General features: G+C 39.8%; 1 protein-coding gene and 1 long non-coding RNA gene across 3 annotated transcripts; one reads left to right on the top strand and one right to left on the bottom strand.

Annotated features, from left to right (window-relative positions):
- The first annotated feature begins 460 nt into the window (after positions 1-460).
- On the top strand, positions 461-2,312 carry cldn23.1 (claudin 23.1). The gene has a single exon (XM_061061650.1). The coding sequence runs from the start codon at positions 567-569 to the stop codon at positions 1,389-1,391; it is 825 nt and encodes a 274-aa protein (XP_060917633.1). The 5' UTR covers positions 461-566; the 3' UTR covers positions 1,392-2,312.
- A 4,247-nt stretch (positions 2,313-6,559) lies between these two features.
- Positions 6,560-12,809, bottom strand: LOC132992321 (uncharacterized). Of its 2 annotated transcripts, XR_009676317.1 has the most exons (5): positions 12,550-12,809; positions 9,337-9,665; positions 8,336-8,405; positions 7,293-7,984; positions 6,560-7,230 (listed from the first exon to the last, which is right to left on the bottom strand). It is a non-coding gene; the product is annotated as an uncharacterized LOC132992321 (long non-coding RNA). The 2 variants fall into 2 exon arrangements; XR_009676316.1 differs by having other exon boundaries at positions 6,560-7,984; positions 12,550-12,805.
- Between the last annotated feature and the right edge of the window lie 4,621 nt (positions 12,810-17,430).

The following is a 17,430-nucleotide window of genomic DNA, read 5'->3' as shown; positions in this document are numbered from 1 at the left end:
ATCAAACTGTATTGTGGGCTCATATTTTTTTGTATGGGTGGGATATGTATGTATATATGTGTTGTGTTGTGTGTTTGTATGTATGCTGGCTGCTGGAACACCTACATTTCCCTGCGGGGATGAATAAAGTATATCTTATCTTTATGTTATCTTTCATTGCATCAGAGGGTCATGATCATGTGTCTTATAAGTCATGCTAGAGGACTGCAAAGGACCTACTTGATCAGTTCATGGCGAAACAAACTTGTATTTGAAACCTGAGCGATGCTCGTGTGAGCTATCACTGACAACACTCAAGAACTCTTTGCGGTTCCTTTACATGATAAGAGCTTCGTCGAAACTCCCATCCATGACAGGTGAAGATGAAAAAGTGCACGGGGCGCCACACCTATCCTATTTGGGGACGCGAGTCAGACAGGTAAGGCCCCGCCCACTGGCAGGTTTCAGTCGGACTTGTTTTTAAGGGCAGCTGTTGATCAAAACTCTTACGCTCCTGTCTTATTTAGGAGAATCTACACGGATTCGTGAAGACCTAACACGCAGCTACAACATCAACACCAGCAAGCATGCCGGGGCGATCGTCGGCTGAGTGGATGCGGGTGTCCCTCCGCACGCCGGGCATCTTCATCTTCGGATTGGTCATGGCTCCATGCGGATGGGTCCTGGACCTAACCGCCACTGTGGCCCCAAACTGGAGGACCCTCCACAACCTCCCCGACACGGCTTCGGACGTCTTCATCCAACAGGGCATTTGGGACATCTGCAGGGGCACCTCGACCAGCACGAGAGACCAGTGCAACCTGCAGGACACGTCTTATTTTAGCAACCGGGTCATCGAGGTCGCGCAAGGTCTTATGGTCGCCTCTCTCATCGTGACTCTGATCGGACTGGCCGTGGCCATCCCAGGGATCCGCTGCTGGAGAGACCGGCCCAACTGGGTCGTGGCCGGGATGGGTGGGCTGTTGATCTTCCTCTCAGGCGTCATGACCATCATCCCCATCGCCTGGTACACCCACATCCTCCAAAACATCACAACGGTGTCACCCACAGTCGACGTGCGCGTCGGCTACTGCATCATCTTGGGCTACATCGGCGGGATATTCGAAATCCTCGGCGGGTTCGTCATGTTCATAGGAATCTGCCGATGCTGCGGGGGCAAGAACCGAGGAGAGACGCGAGTTGATGAGGTCCGGGCCGGCAGGTCCAGACAGCAGCCGCTGCCGAGACGCGTCGAAGTGCCGAGCCTGACCCGGGCCAGAACCAACCCCAGCAGCGCGGCATACAGCAACGACTCACTGGATGAAGATGTGTCCTTCCCCCGGGCCAAGAGCCCCGCAGCTAGGCCAGTTAACCCGTCCTACAACGGCACACCCTATGATGCTGACCTCTGAGTGACAAGTGACCCACATCTGGAGACACTGGAGATGGACATGTTTGCGAAAAGGACTGTGAGAGGAGAATATTCTAGAAAGAAGTAATGGTAAATAAACGACTTTACAACGTAATTGATCATCTAGTCTACTGTCAATCTGCTTATTTGTTGTAAAGGCCTATTAGCCTACCTATATGATGTATTTATAGGCACAACAAGGTAAGCCTACTTCAAGACACCTACTAATTATTAGCCTAATTGATGTAGAATTATAATACAAGTCCACTAGGAATATTCAGTGTGGTACTTTAAATACGATAAAATGACTGTGGAATCTCTATAAAGAGAAGCAGAGTCACTTCAAAATCAGTTCACTTTGAGTGTTACAGTGTTTCGCAATGAGTGCAGTGCTATTTGTAGGCATACCCCTGTAAGTGATGTGTGAGTGACAGAGCCCTGGCTGCAGATGAGACTCATTATGGACTTATCATGGTTACGAATCAATGTTCACATCATTCTAATCCATGACCTCCAGCGGGGCCGTAAATGCCAGATTGATTAAATGTATAACATAATGTAGGAAACTGAAGGTTTTGTATTGAAGGATCGGTGAATCAATTTAAAGAAAACTGATGTTGAGTCAAAGTTTACTGTGGCTGTGTAATATTCTGCAAATGATGATGAATGTTAGAACACTTATCGTCTATTGTAAAGGTAGTTTTTTTTTTTTTTTTTTGCATTGTTTTGTGTACATTGACTTTGCTTACATCTTTTATCTCAGTCTTTGTAAATACTCTATTCTTATGCACTTTATCATTTTGGCCAACCTTATAGGACAACAGACCTGTTCTTGAAAAAAAAACACCCTGAGTTGAACACATTTTTTTTCGGATTGCTCTGTGATTCCTGTCTATTAAATGTGCACTGTGTTTCCTAATAACAGCGACTGAGTCCCTTTCCTCAATTGAACCCCTTTTGTTTGTTTACATTTTGGAAAAGCAAAGTTGTGTATTCCATCATTGTGAGCATTTTATATGTTGGTTTTCCGCTGTGACAGACACGGAGAGGGAAGGCACACAAGTCCTTATTCACATACCTACAAACAGGTTACATTTTACATTCATACGTTTCTTTCTTTGTCCGCCTGTCTGTTCAATCTAAGCTTCATAAGTAAACAGACAATGCAGCCTGACCGGTCTGGGAGGTTGGTCTCTTTACAAATCTTGCCCGACAACATAACCTCTTCTGTTAAAACTGGCTAGACATCTCAAACAAGGCCCTCACTGTAGTGAACAGTTGTGGCTCTGTCGCTCCTTGCAAGTCTTTTGTTGATGAGTCGGCCCTCCAGAGATCATGATGCAGTTCTCTGTGCAGGAGTGAAGCTTGGATGCAAAAGTCAAAGCAACTTGATTTAGAAGTAGAACACAAAACTTACTTAAAAAAAGATTTTATGCTGCATCATGTTCTGACATTGAGACAAAAACAAAACATATAGAGGGACCTGGGTTGCAATCCCAGAAATGACACTTTTAACCATCTGACGTAGGAACTTCTACTACCTATACTATGATCGGACAAACGCAGAACTTTGATTTATTTAAGCACTTTCACAACCAGTTGGAACAGCAGTAGTTATTGAAACATGTAAAAACAAAAGAACATTATACATTGTGTGCATTTTAAATGATCAATTTCTGTTTAGTGTTCAGTTATGAGTTAACCCATTTCACATATAGTGTTCAGATCAGACTTCATCATGATCTTATAACGGTGAAATGTAGTATTTAACTGTGAAAGAGCATTGCCCCATGCTATCCAATATACACATGGATGTGTATATGTTTATAGTTGTAGATGCCAATAGACTGTAGCTTCTGATGTGTTGGAGTTTGTTGTCAAACAGAAGAATGTTTGAGAGGGCCCAGGCTGCGCACTGGAAATGGGAATAACGCAATTTTAATACAATCTTTTATCATATTGAAACATGTGCGTGATATTTTATGCTTTAGCCTTTACCCTACTGTCCATCAATTTGCCACATGAATGTGGTGACTCATGAAATGCCAGTCCAAGATAGGGGTGTGGATAGGTGAGTTTTTTAGGGTGTGACAAAATATGCATTCTCACGAGCTGCTTTCTTGTGACTCTCCATACACAAAAAGATTCAACTTAAAATATGAGGGATTATTTCACTACAAATGTCATATTTAATCAACCCTTTTCTTACACCCAAAATTCACTTTCAAAGCCTAAAATGACTACTCCATATCTGTATAGTGCTTTGGACCATGAACAATATGAATACACTCTCACTGAGACTGAATCCAGGCCAAACACCAGCGAGTGGTTTTGAACTATCAATGGAATCAAAGCACAAGCAGAACAGCTTATTTCTTTGGGCAGCTGGGGTTCAGTTGGTAAAGTCAGACATCTCTCAACTTGAAGGTCGGGGGTCATCCAGCGACATATCCGATGTGTGCAAGACATTTAACCCCAAATTGCTCCCGCTGCGGCGTATGAATGTGTATGAATGTGATTACTTCTGATCGTCATGTTACATAGCAGCCACTGCCATCAGTGTGTGAATGGGTTTAACCTTCAGTGTTAAAGCACTTTGAGTAGTCAGAAGACTAGAAAAGCGCTTTACAATCTCAAGTGCATTTACCATTTATCCTGTCCTGTAGTGAACATGCATGAATTGTATTTTAAACTTTTTGTTGCGTTCTTTCTGTCGGCTTACATCCGACGGACTGACTGTGAAACGTGTGCAGAGACAATGTAAATATGTGTAATGTACAGTATATGAAGTGTTTTATTGGATTATTGGAATAGGACCTGGCTTCAGGTTTTTCAGGCATCAGAAATGAAATCCTGTAGCTGATAGTTTGTTTTGCTTTTGTAGGTCATATAGGCATCATTTTAAATCTGAGACGGTTCTCTATAGGCAGTTAAAAATCATCAAAGTAGATATAAAGGGGTTTAATTTGGAAAAGTACGTCCATCAATGTGTGATACTTTCAAGAGATTGATTAAAGATTGTGCAAGTTGATGCATCAGGCTGAAATAATTAACCTTTTATCTCTAGTGTGCCAAGCACCAACGATGTTAAGATGCTAAATTTACCATAATGCAACTGATATTTACATTCTCTGTGTCAGTTTGTAAATCTGTCTGTTATTATTATTCATCCTAAAATGATGTATAGATTAGTGGTTTGGCTTTATAAGCATCAAACATACAACCAACTTTTACATTCTGGCAGTTTAATCCAATATGCCCTTCCCTCTTTCAAACAAACATGCAAATCTGCTCATTATGAGGAAAGTAGGTGCTGACAAAGTGACACCCTCATGGAAGGTGATTCCTTACAGATACACATAGACATTTCCTCAAATAACAAAGACTTTTCATTCAACGCCTGCATTTTTCAGATAAGTCTCATTCCTGTTGAGTGAAGTTAATACTTAAGCAAAATCTGTTGTGTCCACGGACCCCACAAAGCAGTTAAACAGGCAGCAGTGTATATTGGTGAATGCAGAACACAGTGAGGCTGTCAGTCTATTTTCAGTGTTAAAACACAATGACACAAACCAGACGTTTGCAAGAACCTATTCAATTAATAATTTTCTAATACGCATTATTGCTATTATCAAGCTGTTGATATTTAAAAAAAAAAAAGATTTACAGATAGGGTGTTAGTGACAAGCTAACAGCTAGCATAGCTTGACACAGTAGCTAAAAACTGAATTAGATGTCCCACAGTTTTCTTATGTTGTCTTTCATTGAGAAAATCCCCCACAGCTAATACGTCATAAAAAAAATTAAAGATGAGTTTCATGTTTACACTAAAGCAATATGCTGCAAAAATCTTAACCAAGAGAAACAAACATCTTTTTGTTTCTACTTATACACATCTCTGACATATATACAGTGCTTATACATTTAAAAAATACTATTTATTTTAAAGATTTCTAATAGTCCAATATCAAAAACACTGAAGTCAGAAAGAACACTCATCAGCATGCAAGTGTCTCCCTCCCCCCCTGCCCCATAAAAACTTTAAACATTGCATATTCTGCAGTAACTAATTTAACTACTCATCGGATCTACTTGGCCTCGTCTTCTTAGCCAAATGAATTTAATTTGAATTGTGATGGACAATACAAGAGATTTCTGAGAGATGTGCAGTTAAGGCATTGTAGCCATATATTACAAAAGAGAACTAAATAAAGTTTGTTTGGTAAGTTTTTGGTTACGTTATTTCAACTGTCACTTGAACTCATAACTGGTCACTTTAACTTCAACTTGCCACTAAATACGTCTCAATGGCCTGTATAGTTTTTAGTGTATTTTTAGTATAAGATCTTAATTGGTGTATAGTTTACCAAATACTTGCTAATAATAGTTGTAAATACATTGTACTTTTATCTTTATCTTCCAGTATATTGTTATTTAATTTGTACTCATATGCATGCTCGTCTTGTCTTTAACTGTTGCAACACTTGAATTTTCCCACTGGGGATCAATAAAGATGATTTTATAATCTTTAAACACTAACAGAACGTGTCGGTGGGCAAAGATTTAATACTAAAGTGTGTGTATCCTCTTGCACATAATGTCAGTTATAGTCCATATAAACAGACATCCTTGACCAGTGCAGGGGACACACATATCTTACAAATCAGATGTATCCCCAACTCTTGCTGCTCTGACAACAGGATGCAATAAACCAGTTTGTTATGTGAACTAAGAAAATGGTAACACTGGTTCACACGGCCAGCAGCATTCATATTAATAAAATCCACTAAAAATAAACACTGCAATCTATTTAAAGAGAATCATCAAGCCAAAAGACGATTAAAACACTCCAGCTAACATGTTAAACTGTTCAGATGCCAAACACTTACAGAGAAGGAATTTTAAAATGAAGCAGAACTGGATCGAGGAAGGTGTGCGCACATATTCCGGTTTCGGTATGACACAGTGAAATCTCTAATGCACAGGGGTTGTGCTAGAAGTAAATGTAGAGTTGAAAATCAGTAGCTAAGACAAGATCTAGTAGCGGGGCTAAAATGTATTACAGGTAATCTTCTCTAATAATAGAAGAGTTAATTCCCACAACTTCTGAGGTGTTTATCTTTGTATTCGTTTGAGACCTGAAAGAAAAGATGGACAAACTTCTCAGACATTCATAATCGGTTTATCATCCGACATACACACGTATGTAAGTGTCCCTGCCAGGAGCCTGAACACACACTTTTGATTCTGCATCCTCAAACAGGTGAAAGATCAAATCCAGATAAAACGACACCATACATGCAGATGTCTTCCAGAGTCATCATCAGAAGGTCATTGATCAGTGTTTAATTGAAGGTTGCTGATACCGTATATGTCTGACTGTGAGTTTAAAGGCATCCAATAAAAACAGATTATGTTGAAGTTCATGTCATATAAACTTAAAATGCATATTTTTTTTAATGGATGATGAACAAGGTAACACATCTTGCTGATGTTGGACACAAAAGTTGTTAAAAAAAAGTGTAAAAAATACAAAACAGTTTTTCAGTCAGAAGAGAAAGAGACAATAGCACTAGTAAGTTGTTTACTTAGCATGTACCACAGTGCATAGAACAACAACTAGCTTGGTTTCTAAACATTAAAGCAACATAGATACTGTATGTATGGTACAAACGTTGAAAAGTGATTGGACTCAATCTACAATTTAAGCACCAGAGTGCACAGATTTTCATTTAAATGTAAATAAACACAGTTGGCAGGAAACAAAGTGCAAAAATGGGATGAAGTCGGAGTAATTCTTGAGAAACAACATCTCTTGTGGAATTAAACTGCTATAAATTCTGTTCTTGGCAATCTGCACTGTGAGAGCTCAGTTCCTTGTTTACAGATGATCTTGTATCACAAATGATAACAAATTCTTATCGAGATGACAGCACAAGTAAACATGATAAAGTACTGACCAAACAAAGCGTAAAAAATATAATTACATCTGGTCTGTGTTTTTGATTTCCTCACTTGTCATAGATTGCTAGAATTTGAAGTCAGTTCATCCACATTTGGATTAACAGAATGAAGTGCATAAAGATATGTTCATAAGAATCACTCAGTACCGCTGAAGCATTCACTTCTACGAAGCTAAAGCTCAGTCAAAAAATAGGAACATATAGATGGACTTCATCATAATGTAGCCAGTTTAAAAGGACACAATAAGGCAATCTATTGTTTTGCACATGTAAACATGGAGACGCTTTCTGAGGGGGAAAAGAGAGATCCTGTCAGATATCTTCAGTGGATCCTTTAGTAGACAACGCATGTTCATTGGTGGCATAGTGACAAACAGTGAGTGAGTGGATAGTCAAAAAGTAATACCACAACACCAACACATCCATAAGTAATCAACATTCTATAAATTACACTATGAATACTTAGGCAAACAAAAAACAACAAAATATTTGTGAATTGCAGTTGCATTGCATTAAAAAGGGTCAGGTCAGCTATAATACCCTTTTAACACAATTCTCACAAGATTTCCTTGCTGCATGAGGATGCTGATGGAAGCTCACTGGTGTATCCAGCCACAATGTCCTGGTTAACCTGGATGACAAAAAGATTAATACATTTGATTTATTTTCTTTTTATGGTGGGAGAAAAGTTTCGCCTAATTCTGACACAGTTCTGATGTGGCAGTAGTACACTGTTTTGACCACTAGTAGCGCTGCAGAGCAATGTTTTTTAAAAGTAGATGCATATTTCGTTTTTAGTGTCATGAAACATGCAACCTTCACACAGAATAGCACTGTCCGACAGGGGACTTGAACCAGGAACCTTCTTGCTGTAAGAAGACAGACCTCATCGCTGCACCACCATGCAGCCCGGACTCAATCTAAGTCGGCTAATATGACTGTTTCCAAAATAATTAAATGCATTTTTGCTACATGTGCCTACCTCTGATAGAGTGCAGAATTATCCACTTCATACACCAACATTGTAGCCATGTTTGGCTGCCAGGACTTTCCTGTTGAAAACAAATAAAAAAACAACTGTTTTGTGAACATCTTCTCAAGTTATGTTGATGATGAAAAACTTCACATTCATGAGGTATAGGACATATTAATTGATGCAAACAAAAATTATATTTCTCACTCTAATCTTCTTTACGCCATGGTAAGATTTTCTTTTTATTATGATCCTTTCTTTTACAGCACTGGGGACTGTCACTAATAATTTCATTATTCAGTTCTCCTGTCCTCCCTTTTTGCCAGACAAACAAGCTTTGTTTATCACTTCCTGTTTGCCAGGCAAGCGTTTCAAGTTACTGAACATTATGAGGAATTGACCTACTTTTCTAAACAGCACATTTTTGAGTGAGCGATGAATGGGCAGCTGTGGTAGAGTGGGTGATCTCCAAATCGAAAGTTCGATAATAATAATAATGAACCCCAAGTTGCTCCGGAGGTCTTAGCTATACTGTGATTGGAACTGAGTTGGGTACCATGTAGCAGCCGTCACTGTGTGAATGTGTGTGTGTGACAGGGTAAATGCTGCATGTAGTGTAAAGCACTTTCAGGGGTTGGAAGAGAAGGAAAGCACTGTTTCAGTTCAGTCTATCTTATTTCTGCATCTGAAGAATGGACGCTGTGGTCAGGGCGTAGCAAGCATAGCTTAGCATAAAGACTGGACTTGAATAATTTCACTTAAACATGTCAAGTGTTCACAAATAAAATAAAATATTAAAAAATCAAAGATCACAAACATACATCTAGTTTAAGAAACACGTAAATGAACAGATATGTAACGTAACATTTCATAGATTTTGAGGGAGTCGCTGTCTCCAGCTGCTAACATTTGTTTCTAGTGATTATGCTAAGCTAACCTGATCAAGACGAATTTCATTGTTGTATGCATCATTCTAAAAAATTAGATGTATGATTGACTTGTACGAGTACCTGTTCCTCTTCTTTTGCTTCTGCCGCACCTTGGCGACGATGAAAGCTATAATCAGCAGCCCTATGATGACGGCCAGCACACTCAGGGTCAGCGGTAAACTCAGCGCCCCGTTGACTGTGCCGTCGCAGGATACACCCGTGTAGCCAAGCTCACACTCGCACACCAAGTCTGCTCCCCCGCCAGCAGGAGTAGCACACGTGCCGTGCCCGTTGCACCAAGCTTCTCCACAGGGGGGCTGGGTGAGTTCAATTACTCTTAGTTTAGGAGGGAGGGAGCTGGACATGTTGGAGGAGGGAGTGGAAGGAAGGGGAAACAGTCTGGACGATACCTGGAAGGAGGAAAGGAGAGAGCATGCATGAATGGTATAAGCAGCCACACCCTAAAACCCAACAGAGACGACACAGAGCCTTTCTCTGTGTGAAACTCAAATGGATGTTTTAAAGCCTTTCCTCACATATGTCTTACTAGGTTTAGATTTAGTTTCCTGCAGTTCTACTACAAACCATGCTTACAAAGCAAGATAAAATACACATACTGTCACATGAGCCACATGGAGAGGACATTAACAGCATGACTGACTGCATCACAGAATATATTCAATTCTGTGAAAACACTGCTTTACCCACCCGGACTGTACGCTGTTTTCCTAATACCAAACCCTGGACCACCAGTGACCTGAAAGCCCTTCAGGTCTGGAAACAGGGAGGAGCTGAAAAGGATACAGCACGATCTGAGGGAAAAGCTGAGGGAGTGCAAGGACTCATTAGCCCAAGGGTTCTGAAGACCTGCGCCAGCCTGTCTGCCAGTCTGTCAGCCAGTCTGAGATTCTGCAACACCTCTTCAACCTGAGTCTGAGCCAGGAGAGGATACCGGTGCTGTGGAAAACGTCCTGCCTGGTCCCGGTCCCAAAGAAGACGACACCATCTGATCTCAAGTGACCAGTGGCTCTCACTTCTCATGTGATGAAAGTGTTGGAGAGGCTCGTCTTGACCCACCTCAGGCCGCAGGTGAAACCATCCCTTGACCCTCTACAATTTGCCTACCAGCCACACCTGGGAGTGGACGATGCCATTGTCTAGCTGCGGCAGCGCGCTCACTCACATCTGGAGGGAAACGGCTGCACTGTAAGAATCACCTTTTTTGATTTCTCCAGTGCATTCAACACCATCCAGCCACAACTGCTGGAAGAGAAGCTGCAGTTAAATGGAATGGTAAATGGACTTGAGCTTATATAGTGCTTTTCTAGTCTTCCAACTACTCAAAGTGCTTTTACACCACATGTCACACCCACCCATTCACACCCTTTCACACACTGATGGTAGTGATCGCTATGTAGTATCATCCATCAGAAGTAACTAATCCCATTCACATTCCCTTTTCACCAGAAGTTTTCTGATGACTCTGCGGTGGTGGGGTGTATAAGCGATGAGCAAGAGGGGGAGTACAGAGAGCTGGTGGATAACTTTGTGGAGTGGACAGGAAGAAATCACCTGATTCTGAACTTGGATAAGACCAGGGAGATGGTATTGACTTCAGAAGGAAGAGGACAGAGCCACCTCCGCTGTGCATCCTGGGAGAGGACGTGTCTGTGGTGGAGGAGTACAAGTACCTGGGTGTCAACATAGACAACAAACTGAACTGGAAGGCCAACACTCAGGCTGTGTACAAGAAGGGGATGAGCCGACTCTACTTTCTGAGGAAGCTGAGATCCTTCAACGTGTGCAGCGAGATGTTGGAGATCTTCTATCAGTCTGTTGTGGCCAGTGCACTTTACTCTGCTGTGGTCTGCTGGGGGAGCAGCATTGGAGCTGGTGACACTAAGAGACTGGACAAACTCATTAAGAAGGCCTGCTCTGTGATAGGCTGCAAGCTGGACTCTTTTGTAGTGGTGACAGAGAGGAGGACTCTTAACAAACTGTTATCCATTATGGATAATCCTGAGCACCCTCTGCACACCCTACTGGACAAACAGCGGAGCAGCTTCTCTAACAGACTGATAAAACTACGCTGTCACAAGGACAGATACAGGAAATAATTCTTACGGAAGCCATAACTCTGAACAGCTCAGCTCTTGTGAGCAGAGAACTGTCATCATGATAATATCTGTCTCTCCTTACTGTAATCTGTTCTTGTGCTGGAAATTTCTGTTAACAATGCAAGAGAAAGGATCATGAGTCAATGAATGTCTTTGTTTAGTTTAATTCTTCTTGCAAGTAGAAGGAACAAAACTTCAGAGTGTCAATACAGTCTGAAGGAAAGCTCAAAGTAATCACAATATGCTTGGGTTTATATACACATACAAGACAGCTCAAAGTAATCAGTGAGGTATATTTTGCTAAGAATATTCAACTACCAAACACAGTGTGGGACTAAATGCTGCTTGTTGTGTGTTGTATGGCCCTGAAACATATTTTACTTTTAAATAATGACGTACAAATGACCAGAAATACAAAATACATCAACTGCAGGTTCTGAGAAAATTCAGGAAGAACTTAAATGATTGAATATCTTGCCTTGAGACTTAACGTGAATACCTTTGTCATGCAGTTATTCTTTACATTTGAGCAACACAAGGAAGTAGGTCCTAAAGACTACAATTGTTTCATCACCTTAGCATTGAAAAGACAATGACTCAGAGTATTAAAAACGAAATAAATGGTTGTTAAGGGTGAATCACAGTGAATGACAGTGTGAGTTAAATAAAAGTAAATCACTGAACAAAGCAAAGACTCTACTGAACATTGCTATGAATATACCATAACAAAACAGTGGTATATAAAAAAAAAAAGGAGGATAACGTTAAGATGTCTTTTCTTTTTTAAGACAAGGTACAACTAATTCAAAAAAAGTTGTTGTCAAAAACACACATCAGAAATCCATTAGTGACCGCATTAGACTAGCCTATATACTGTATGTTAAACTGCTGGACAAGGTGTTGCCTCCTTGTCTTCCAGAAAACAAAGTGGTGCGGTATTATTTACAGCTACAATTTAAAAGTCAACACTGACCATTATCTGAAGCTCTAAAGCATGGCTGTTTAACTCATGAAGAAGAAGCGGTGGTTAAGTTATCTTCCTTCAAACATCTTGTCTTTCAGGTTTCCTACAAATGCAGTGGGATTGTGTTCAACACGGGCTTCAGGGCAGCATTCCGGCACAGCGAAATCAAGGAAAGACACTTTAAAACATGTTTTATGAAATATATCTACTCACCAAAATCAAGAATTACAGACCTAGTGTGTTAAAACGCAGGCAGTGGAGTTCAGCTGTTGATGTATGTGTCGGTGCGATGTTTTAGTTCCCCTTGAATAATGTTGCCGACAATGTGTGGTCTCCCTCTTTTGTCACTGCTCTGTTGAGCCAGGTTGTGAGAGAAGTTCCTCGTTCAGTGAGGGAATCAACAACAAAAGAGAGGGAAGAGGTAGAAAGCTGAGACCTGTGAATACCTGCCTGCTTCCTTTCCCAATAAACACACACATGAACAAAATCCCCTACTCCTCCCTCTGCCGTCTTTTAAGAGTTGAGTAATGTACTCTGTCTTGCTCACAACATGTAGCCTATGGCTGACACTGATGAAGCAGCTCTACATGTTTGAAAAAATAAAAAGAGTGCAAGCCAATTTTATGCTTCATCTAGTGGATGACTTACACTGACTCACAGAACTTAAAGATCTGCCATCCGTGGGAAAATTGAACTTTATTTGTGGGGCAACTTAAAGGCAGTGTCTCTTTAAATAAACACACAGAATAAGACAAAACTGATTGAAATGCAAAAACATTTTTATAGAAAAATTGGAACGCTCTAATTTTGGACTGATGTTACGGTATGAAATACTTCCCTTTTCCTGAGAATTACCTTTCAAAACACGCCCTTAGGACTAAGTCACAAAGCAAAGGTGTGTTTGTCAGACAGCCGGGGGATGGAAGGAGAAGACAAGCAAGAACATGATAAAGACAGCAAGGCCTGACGTGTCTGTGTAACATGAAGCCCCTTAACACATGAGTTCTGTAATTATCAGAAAGAAAACATTCTGGATTTCTTAAGGATCCTGTGGGAAACACACATGCTTTTAGGTGGGATCTGGGATTTTATTATGAAGTATATTGACTCAAATGTAAAGCTGCTGACAAAAGTTTAGAAAACCTGACACACACTAAAAAAATACACCCAACGAGCTCTGAAATACAAGCCCCAAGGAACAAGAAAAGGAGGTCATCTAAAGAAGAGCTGTTAAAGAGGCGTCAATGCAGAAAAGTCTGGTTCAAATGGGGTGAACAGTTGACTAAAGTGTGAGGTAGTCATCATTTCATCAATAGCTTAAGGGCATGGTTCTAGTTTAATGTCAACCTGTTGCTCAGTCCACCACTTTGTTCCAGACGTAAAGCTAATAAAGTTGACACTCGAGAAACCAGCTAGCTTTACCTAGCCAGTATAAAATGGTCAGAGCAACGCCCCAAAACAGATTTGTACACTGTCACACTTACAATGCAGGACAAGGTCAAGTAATACTGTGGGGCAAGGTAGCATATGATTAGATTCATTTACCAATGTATCAACACCTCTCTCTGCCATTCATCGTCAACAAGCATGCTAGCTTTAGCTTGTAGAAGTCTCAATAAGTCAAACAAGAGCACAGGGAGATACATGCAGAGACGGTTAGATAGGTAGGTAGACAGGAAGGTTTAAAGTCAGTTTAGCCAAAGGTAATGCAAAAATCAGCAAAAATAAAGATTATCAACTTCAGCTGCACATTGTGTGCTTAAATGCAATATGAGCTTTGGGCTACTCACATTAAACTAAGACGACAGACATAACTTGCATTTTACCACACCAATTAAGCATTACACCCTCATATATGAACTCCTTTTTTCATTTTCATTCATTCTTTACATAATTTTCTTTCTTCAGGATGCCTACATTACCCACAATAAAACGATATTCTAGAAGATTCATTTGGGTGTTATGCTAGCTGCATCAGCTAAATCAGTCATATGAAGCTAGCCACCAATAGAGATGAGTAGAAGGCTTCAATGGTCAAACAAACTCAATTCTTAAATCTCACCGCCAGCTCTTTCAGGTTTTCAAACTTGTAGTGTTCAGCTTCTCATCCAACAATGTTACAATGTTACAATTCACTTAGCAGACGCTTTTATCCAAAGCGACATACATCAGAGAGTAAGTACAACACTAATCCATTCATACACCGCCACTCAAGCAGAGGGAGCAATGTGGGGTTAAGTGTCTTGCCCAAGGACACACCAGACATGTTGCTCAGCTGGGGATTGAACCCTCGACCTTCCGGTTGAGAGGCGACGACCCTACCAAAAAAAACAATTGAGCCACAGCCGCCCAGTGTTTCATTCATTAATTGTTTAAGCTGCATCCAGACACATAATTACACTTTTGCTAGATATCAAAGATGAATTTTATTGGGGAACAAAAAGAATTTGAGATCATAACTGAATAACATTTGAAATCAGAAAGCTCTCTGTATCTAAAGTCCCAATGAATTTAATGGTCATGTAACCAAAAATGCCTTTAATCATAATTAGCATAATTAGAATATTTTGATGTTTTTTGCCACTTACAAAGTGATTGGGCTTTATAGACATGGTAATGAGATCAGATATGAAGGAGAAGCTCAGTTATCAATTTTTTTAGTTGTGCTTTTGTGAATGATAAAATGGATTGGCAACTCGTACAACAGGAAGTAATAAATAACTGAAAATATGTGATACTATATAAACAAGTTTTACTCCAAAACAAAGGTGAAATATGCAGTATTAAGGTTTTACTGTGCTAAGATCTTAAAACCTCGGACTTCATTTACATCAAATATAGGCCTGATTTTTTTTTAAAGTTGAAGACTGGGTCAATTAATGTGAAATATGAAAAATGCCTTGAGTGGTCAGAAGACTAGAAACTGAAGAACTCTTAAGTTCTTTAAACTATATAAAAAAAGACAAGTTTATGTGAATAAACAATATAAAGAAATGTAGCTGAAAACAAGATATTTTAAAGATTTAAATATATACAATATCAGACTTAATTTAACTTTGGTCTACAATTAAAGTATTTTTTTAATATTTACATAGAAAACTTCACCCCCTAATATATTGTGGGGAACATCATCACACCATCAAACGGTTCACTCACAGATAGTCTGAATAAAATAAATTCATCTCTGCATTTTAGAAACCATGTTGCTCACGACAGTGCTAGGAGGAGTCAAAGGAGCATGCATGACTTGCGTTAAACTCGAGAAACATGCACGTGTAAAAAGCTTAATGAACTGTACCTTTGTGTTTGCTGTTGAAGATTAACACATCATAAATCTAGTTTCAAACTGTTTAGCTGTACATTTCAAACTGAAGAGGACACAGGCATGCTCTTGCAAGGACAGAAGCTAAAGTTAACGATTAAGCCAATAAAGGCATTATCGCAGCATTATAAGGACAAATGTGATCCTACAAGACAGGTTGTAATGACACAAATGTGCACATTGAATCTCTGTATAAAAAAGTGTTGGAAATATGAGATAAGAAACCCTTCTAGTACCACCATTGTAAAGTCCTTGTAAAGTACAAGCCTTGACAACTTCCAAAAAAACTGCCTGTATGATGTAGAAAGTCGTACATGGGCTGGCACCACCTCCACTAAATGATTACATCAAACCAAAGCAATCAGTGACTCAACTAAAAACCACTAGAGCCATGGTTAGAGGTGATTGCGAAGTTCCCCCGGGGCAATCCACATATGTTAAAAATGTTTTGTCGCTCAAAAGGAGCACATTATGGAACAGCTTACCCTTCTCAGTCAAGGATTGCTCCAGCTTTGTCATTTTCAAGGGTCATCTGAAGGCGTGGCTCATAACAAACCAGATCTGTAAAATATCTATATCAAATATCTATTTTATATCAAGCCCCAGTGCAATACTGCTGACATAAACACATCCATGTATGCAACTCTGTGCAATAGTATTTGCACGCACGTCGGTATATGCAAATTCAGTGCACCATGCAATAGGGCTATGTTCAATTCAGTAGGCCTACTGATGATAAGCCTCATAATCATGTGCAATATTCCAGCACTTTACCACCCATAGCAGGCACTTAAAAGTACTAAACTGATGGTCACAGCCCCTTTTAATGCTTGTATACATGTGTATCTGTGAACTAATGTACAGTTTGTTGTCGTTTGGTTTTAGCTTGTCATTGTGGTTTTATGTAAATGTAGGCTATGCACCACAAAGCCAAGGGACTACGGCTAGAAATTAGCCAATGGCTACAATCGGGCATGTTTATAATAATAATTGTGCACTGTCCCTATATTCAATAAAATTAACTTTTTTTATGGTAACAATGTGACAAGCAAGAAGTTGTACAAAAAGAGCTACGTACTAACATGGGGAACTAGGACATAATTTCTGGTTGTACATCATTTGAACTGAACATATTTTGGTATGTCAGGGTGATTATAAATAGAGTTGTGTTTTTGGTAAAACAGGAAAAACGGATGCAAATTTACACAAGATAATAAAACGATCTGCTTCCATGTTTTTAAAGAGAAACGTCTGATCAGACTGAGTGCATGGCTATTCTTAAAAAAAACTAACCATCAACCTGTCTCTAGAGAAAACACGGGCATTAGCAGACAGCACACTTATGCAGACTTAAAGTGTCACCACAACAGCATTAGTAACAAATACAGTACATTTCAAGTAGAGACAAAATTAGGTGTATGAAGAACAAAGAAAAACAAGGTCCAAACAATGACTGACATGTGAAGACTGAAGGGCCGACTAAAAGATTAGTTATTGTAACAAATCTGTCTGCTTTTTAAACCAGTGTGAAGACTGGGATAGACCAAAGCAGCAAAGCATTATTACATTGACATGTTTACTTTGTTTAACAAACATTTCTATAAACTGTTAAGTCACAATATGAAGGTCTTAAAAGAGCAGTATGTTTTTCTAGTTCATGACTTGCATTGAAGTGAACAGATTTTTGGGCCATAACCACATTTCACATGTTCATGCGATGTGAATCCCAAATGTATGTAATCCAACCATTATATGTACAGTGAAATCATAAC

The sequence above is a fragment of the Labrus mixtus genome, chromosome 17 (assembly GCF_963584025.1).
Source record: "Labrus mixtus chromosome 17, fLabMix1.1, whole genome shotgun sequence".
NCBI classification, from domain to species: domain Eukaryota; kingdom Metazoa; phylum Chordata; class Actinopteri; order Labriformes; family Labridae; genus Labrus; species Labrus mixtus.
The sequence above is the reverse complement of the archived record's forward strand: the minus strand, read 5'-3'. Positions and strand labels throughout refer to the sequence as shown.

What these genes read in the sequence shown, in the direction of transcription:
- cldn23.1 (XM_061061650.1), top strand. Translation starts at nt 567, where the DNA reads ATGCCGGGGCGATCGTCGGCTGAGTGGATGCGGGTGTCCCTCCGCACG.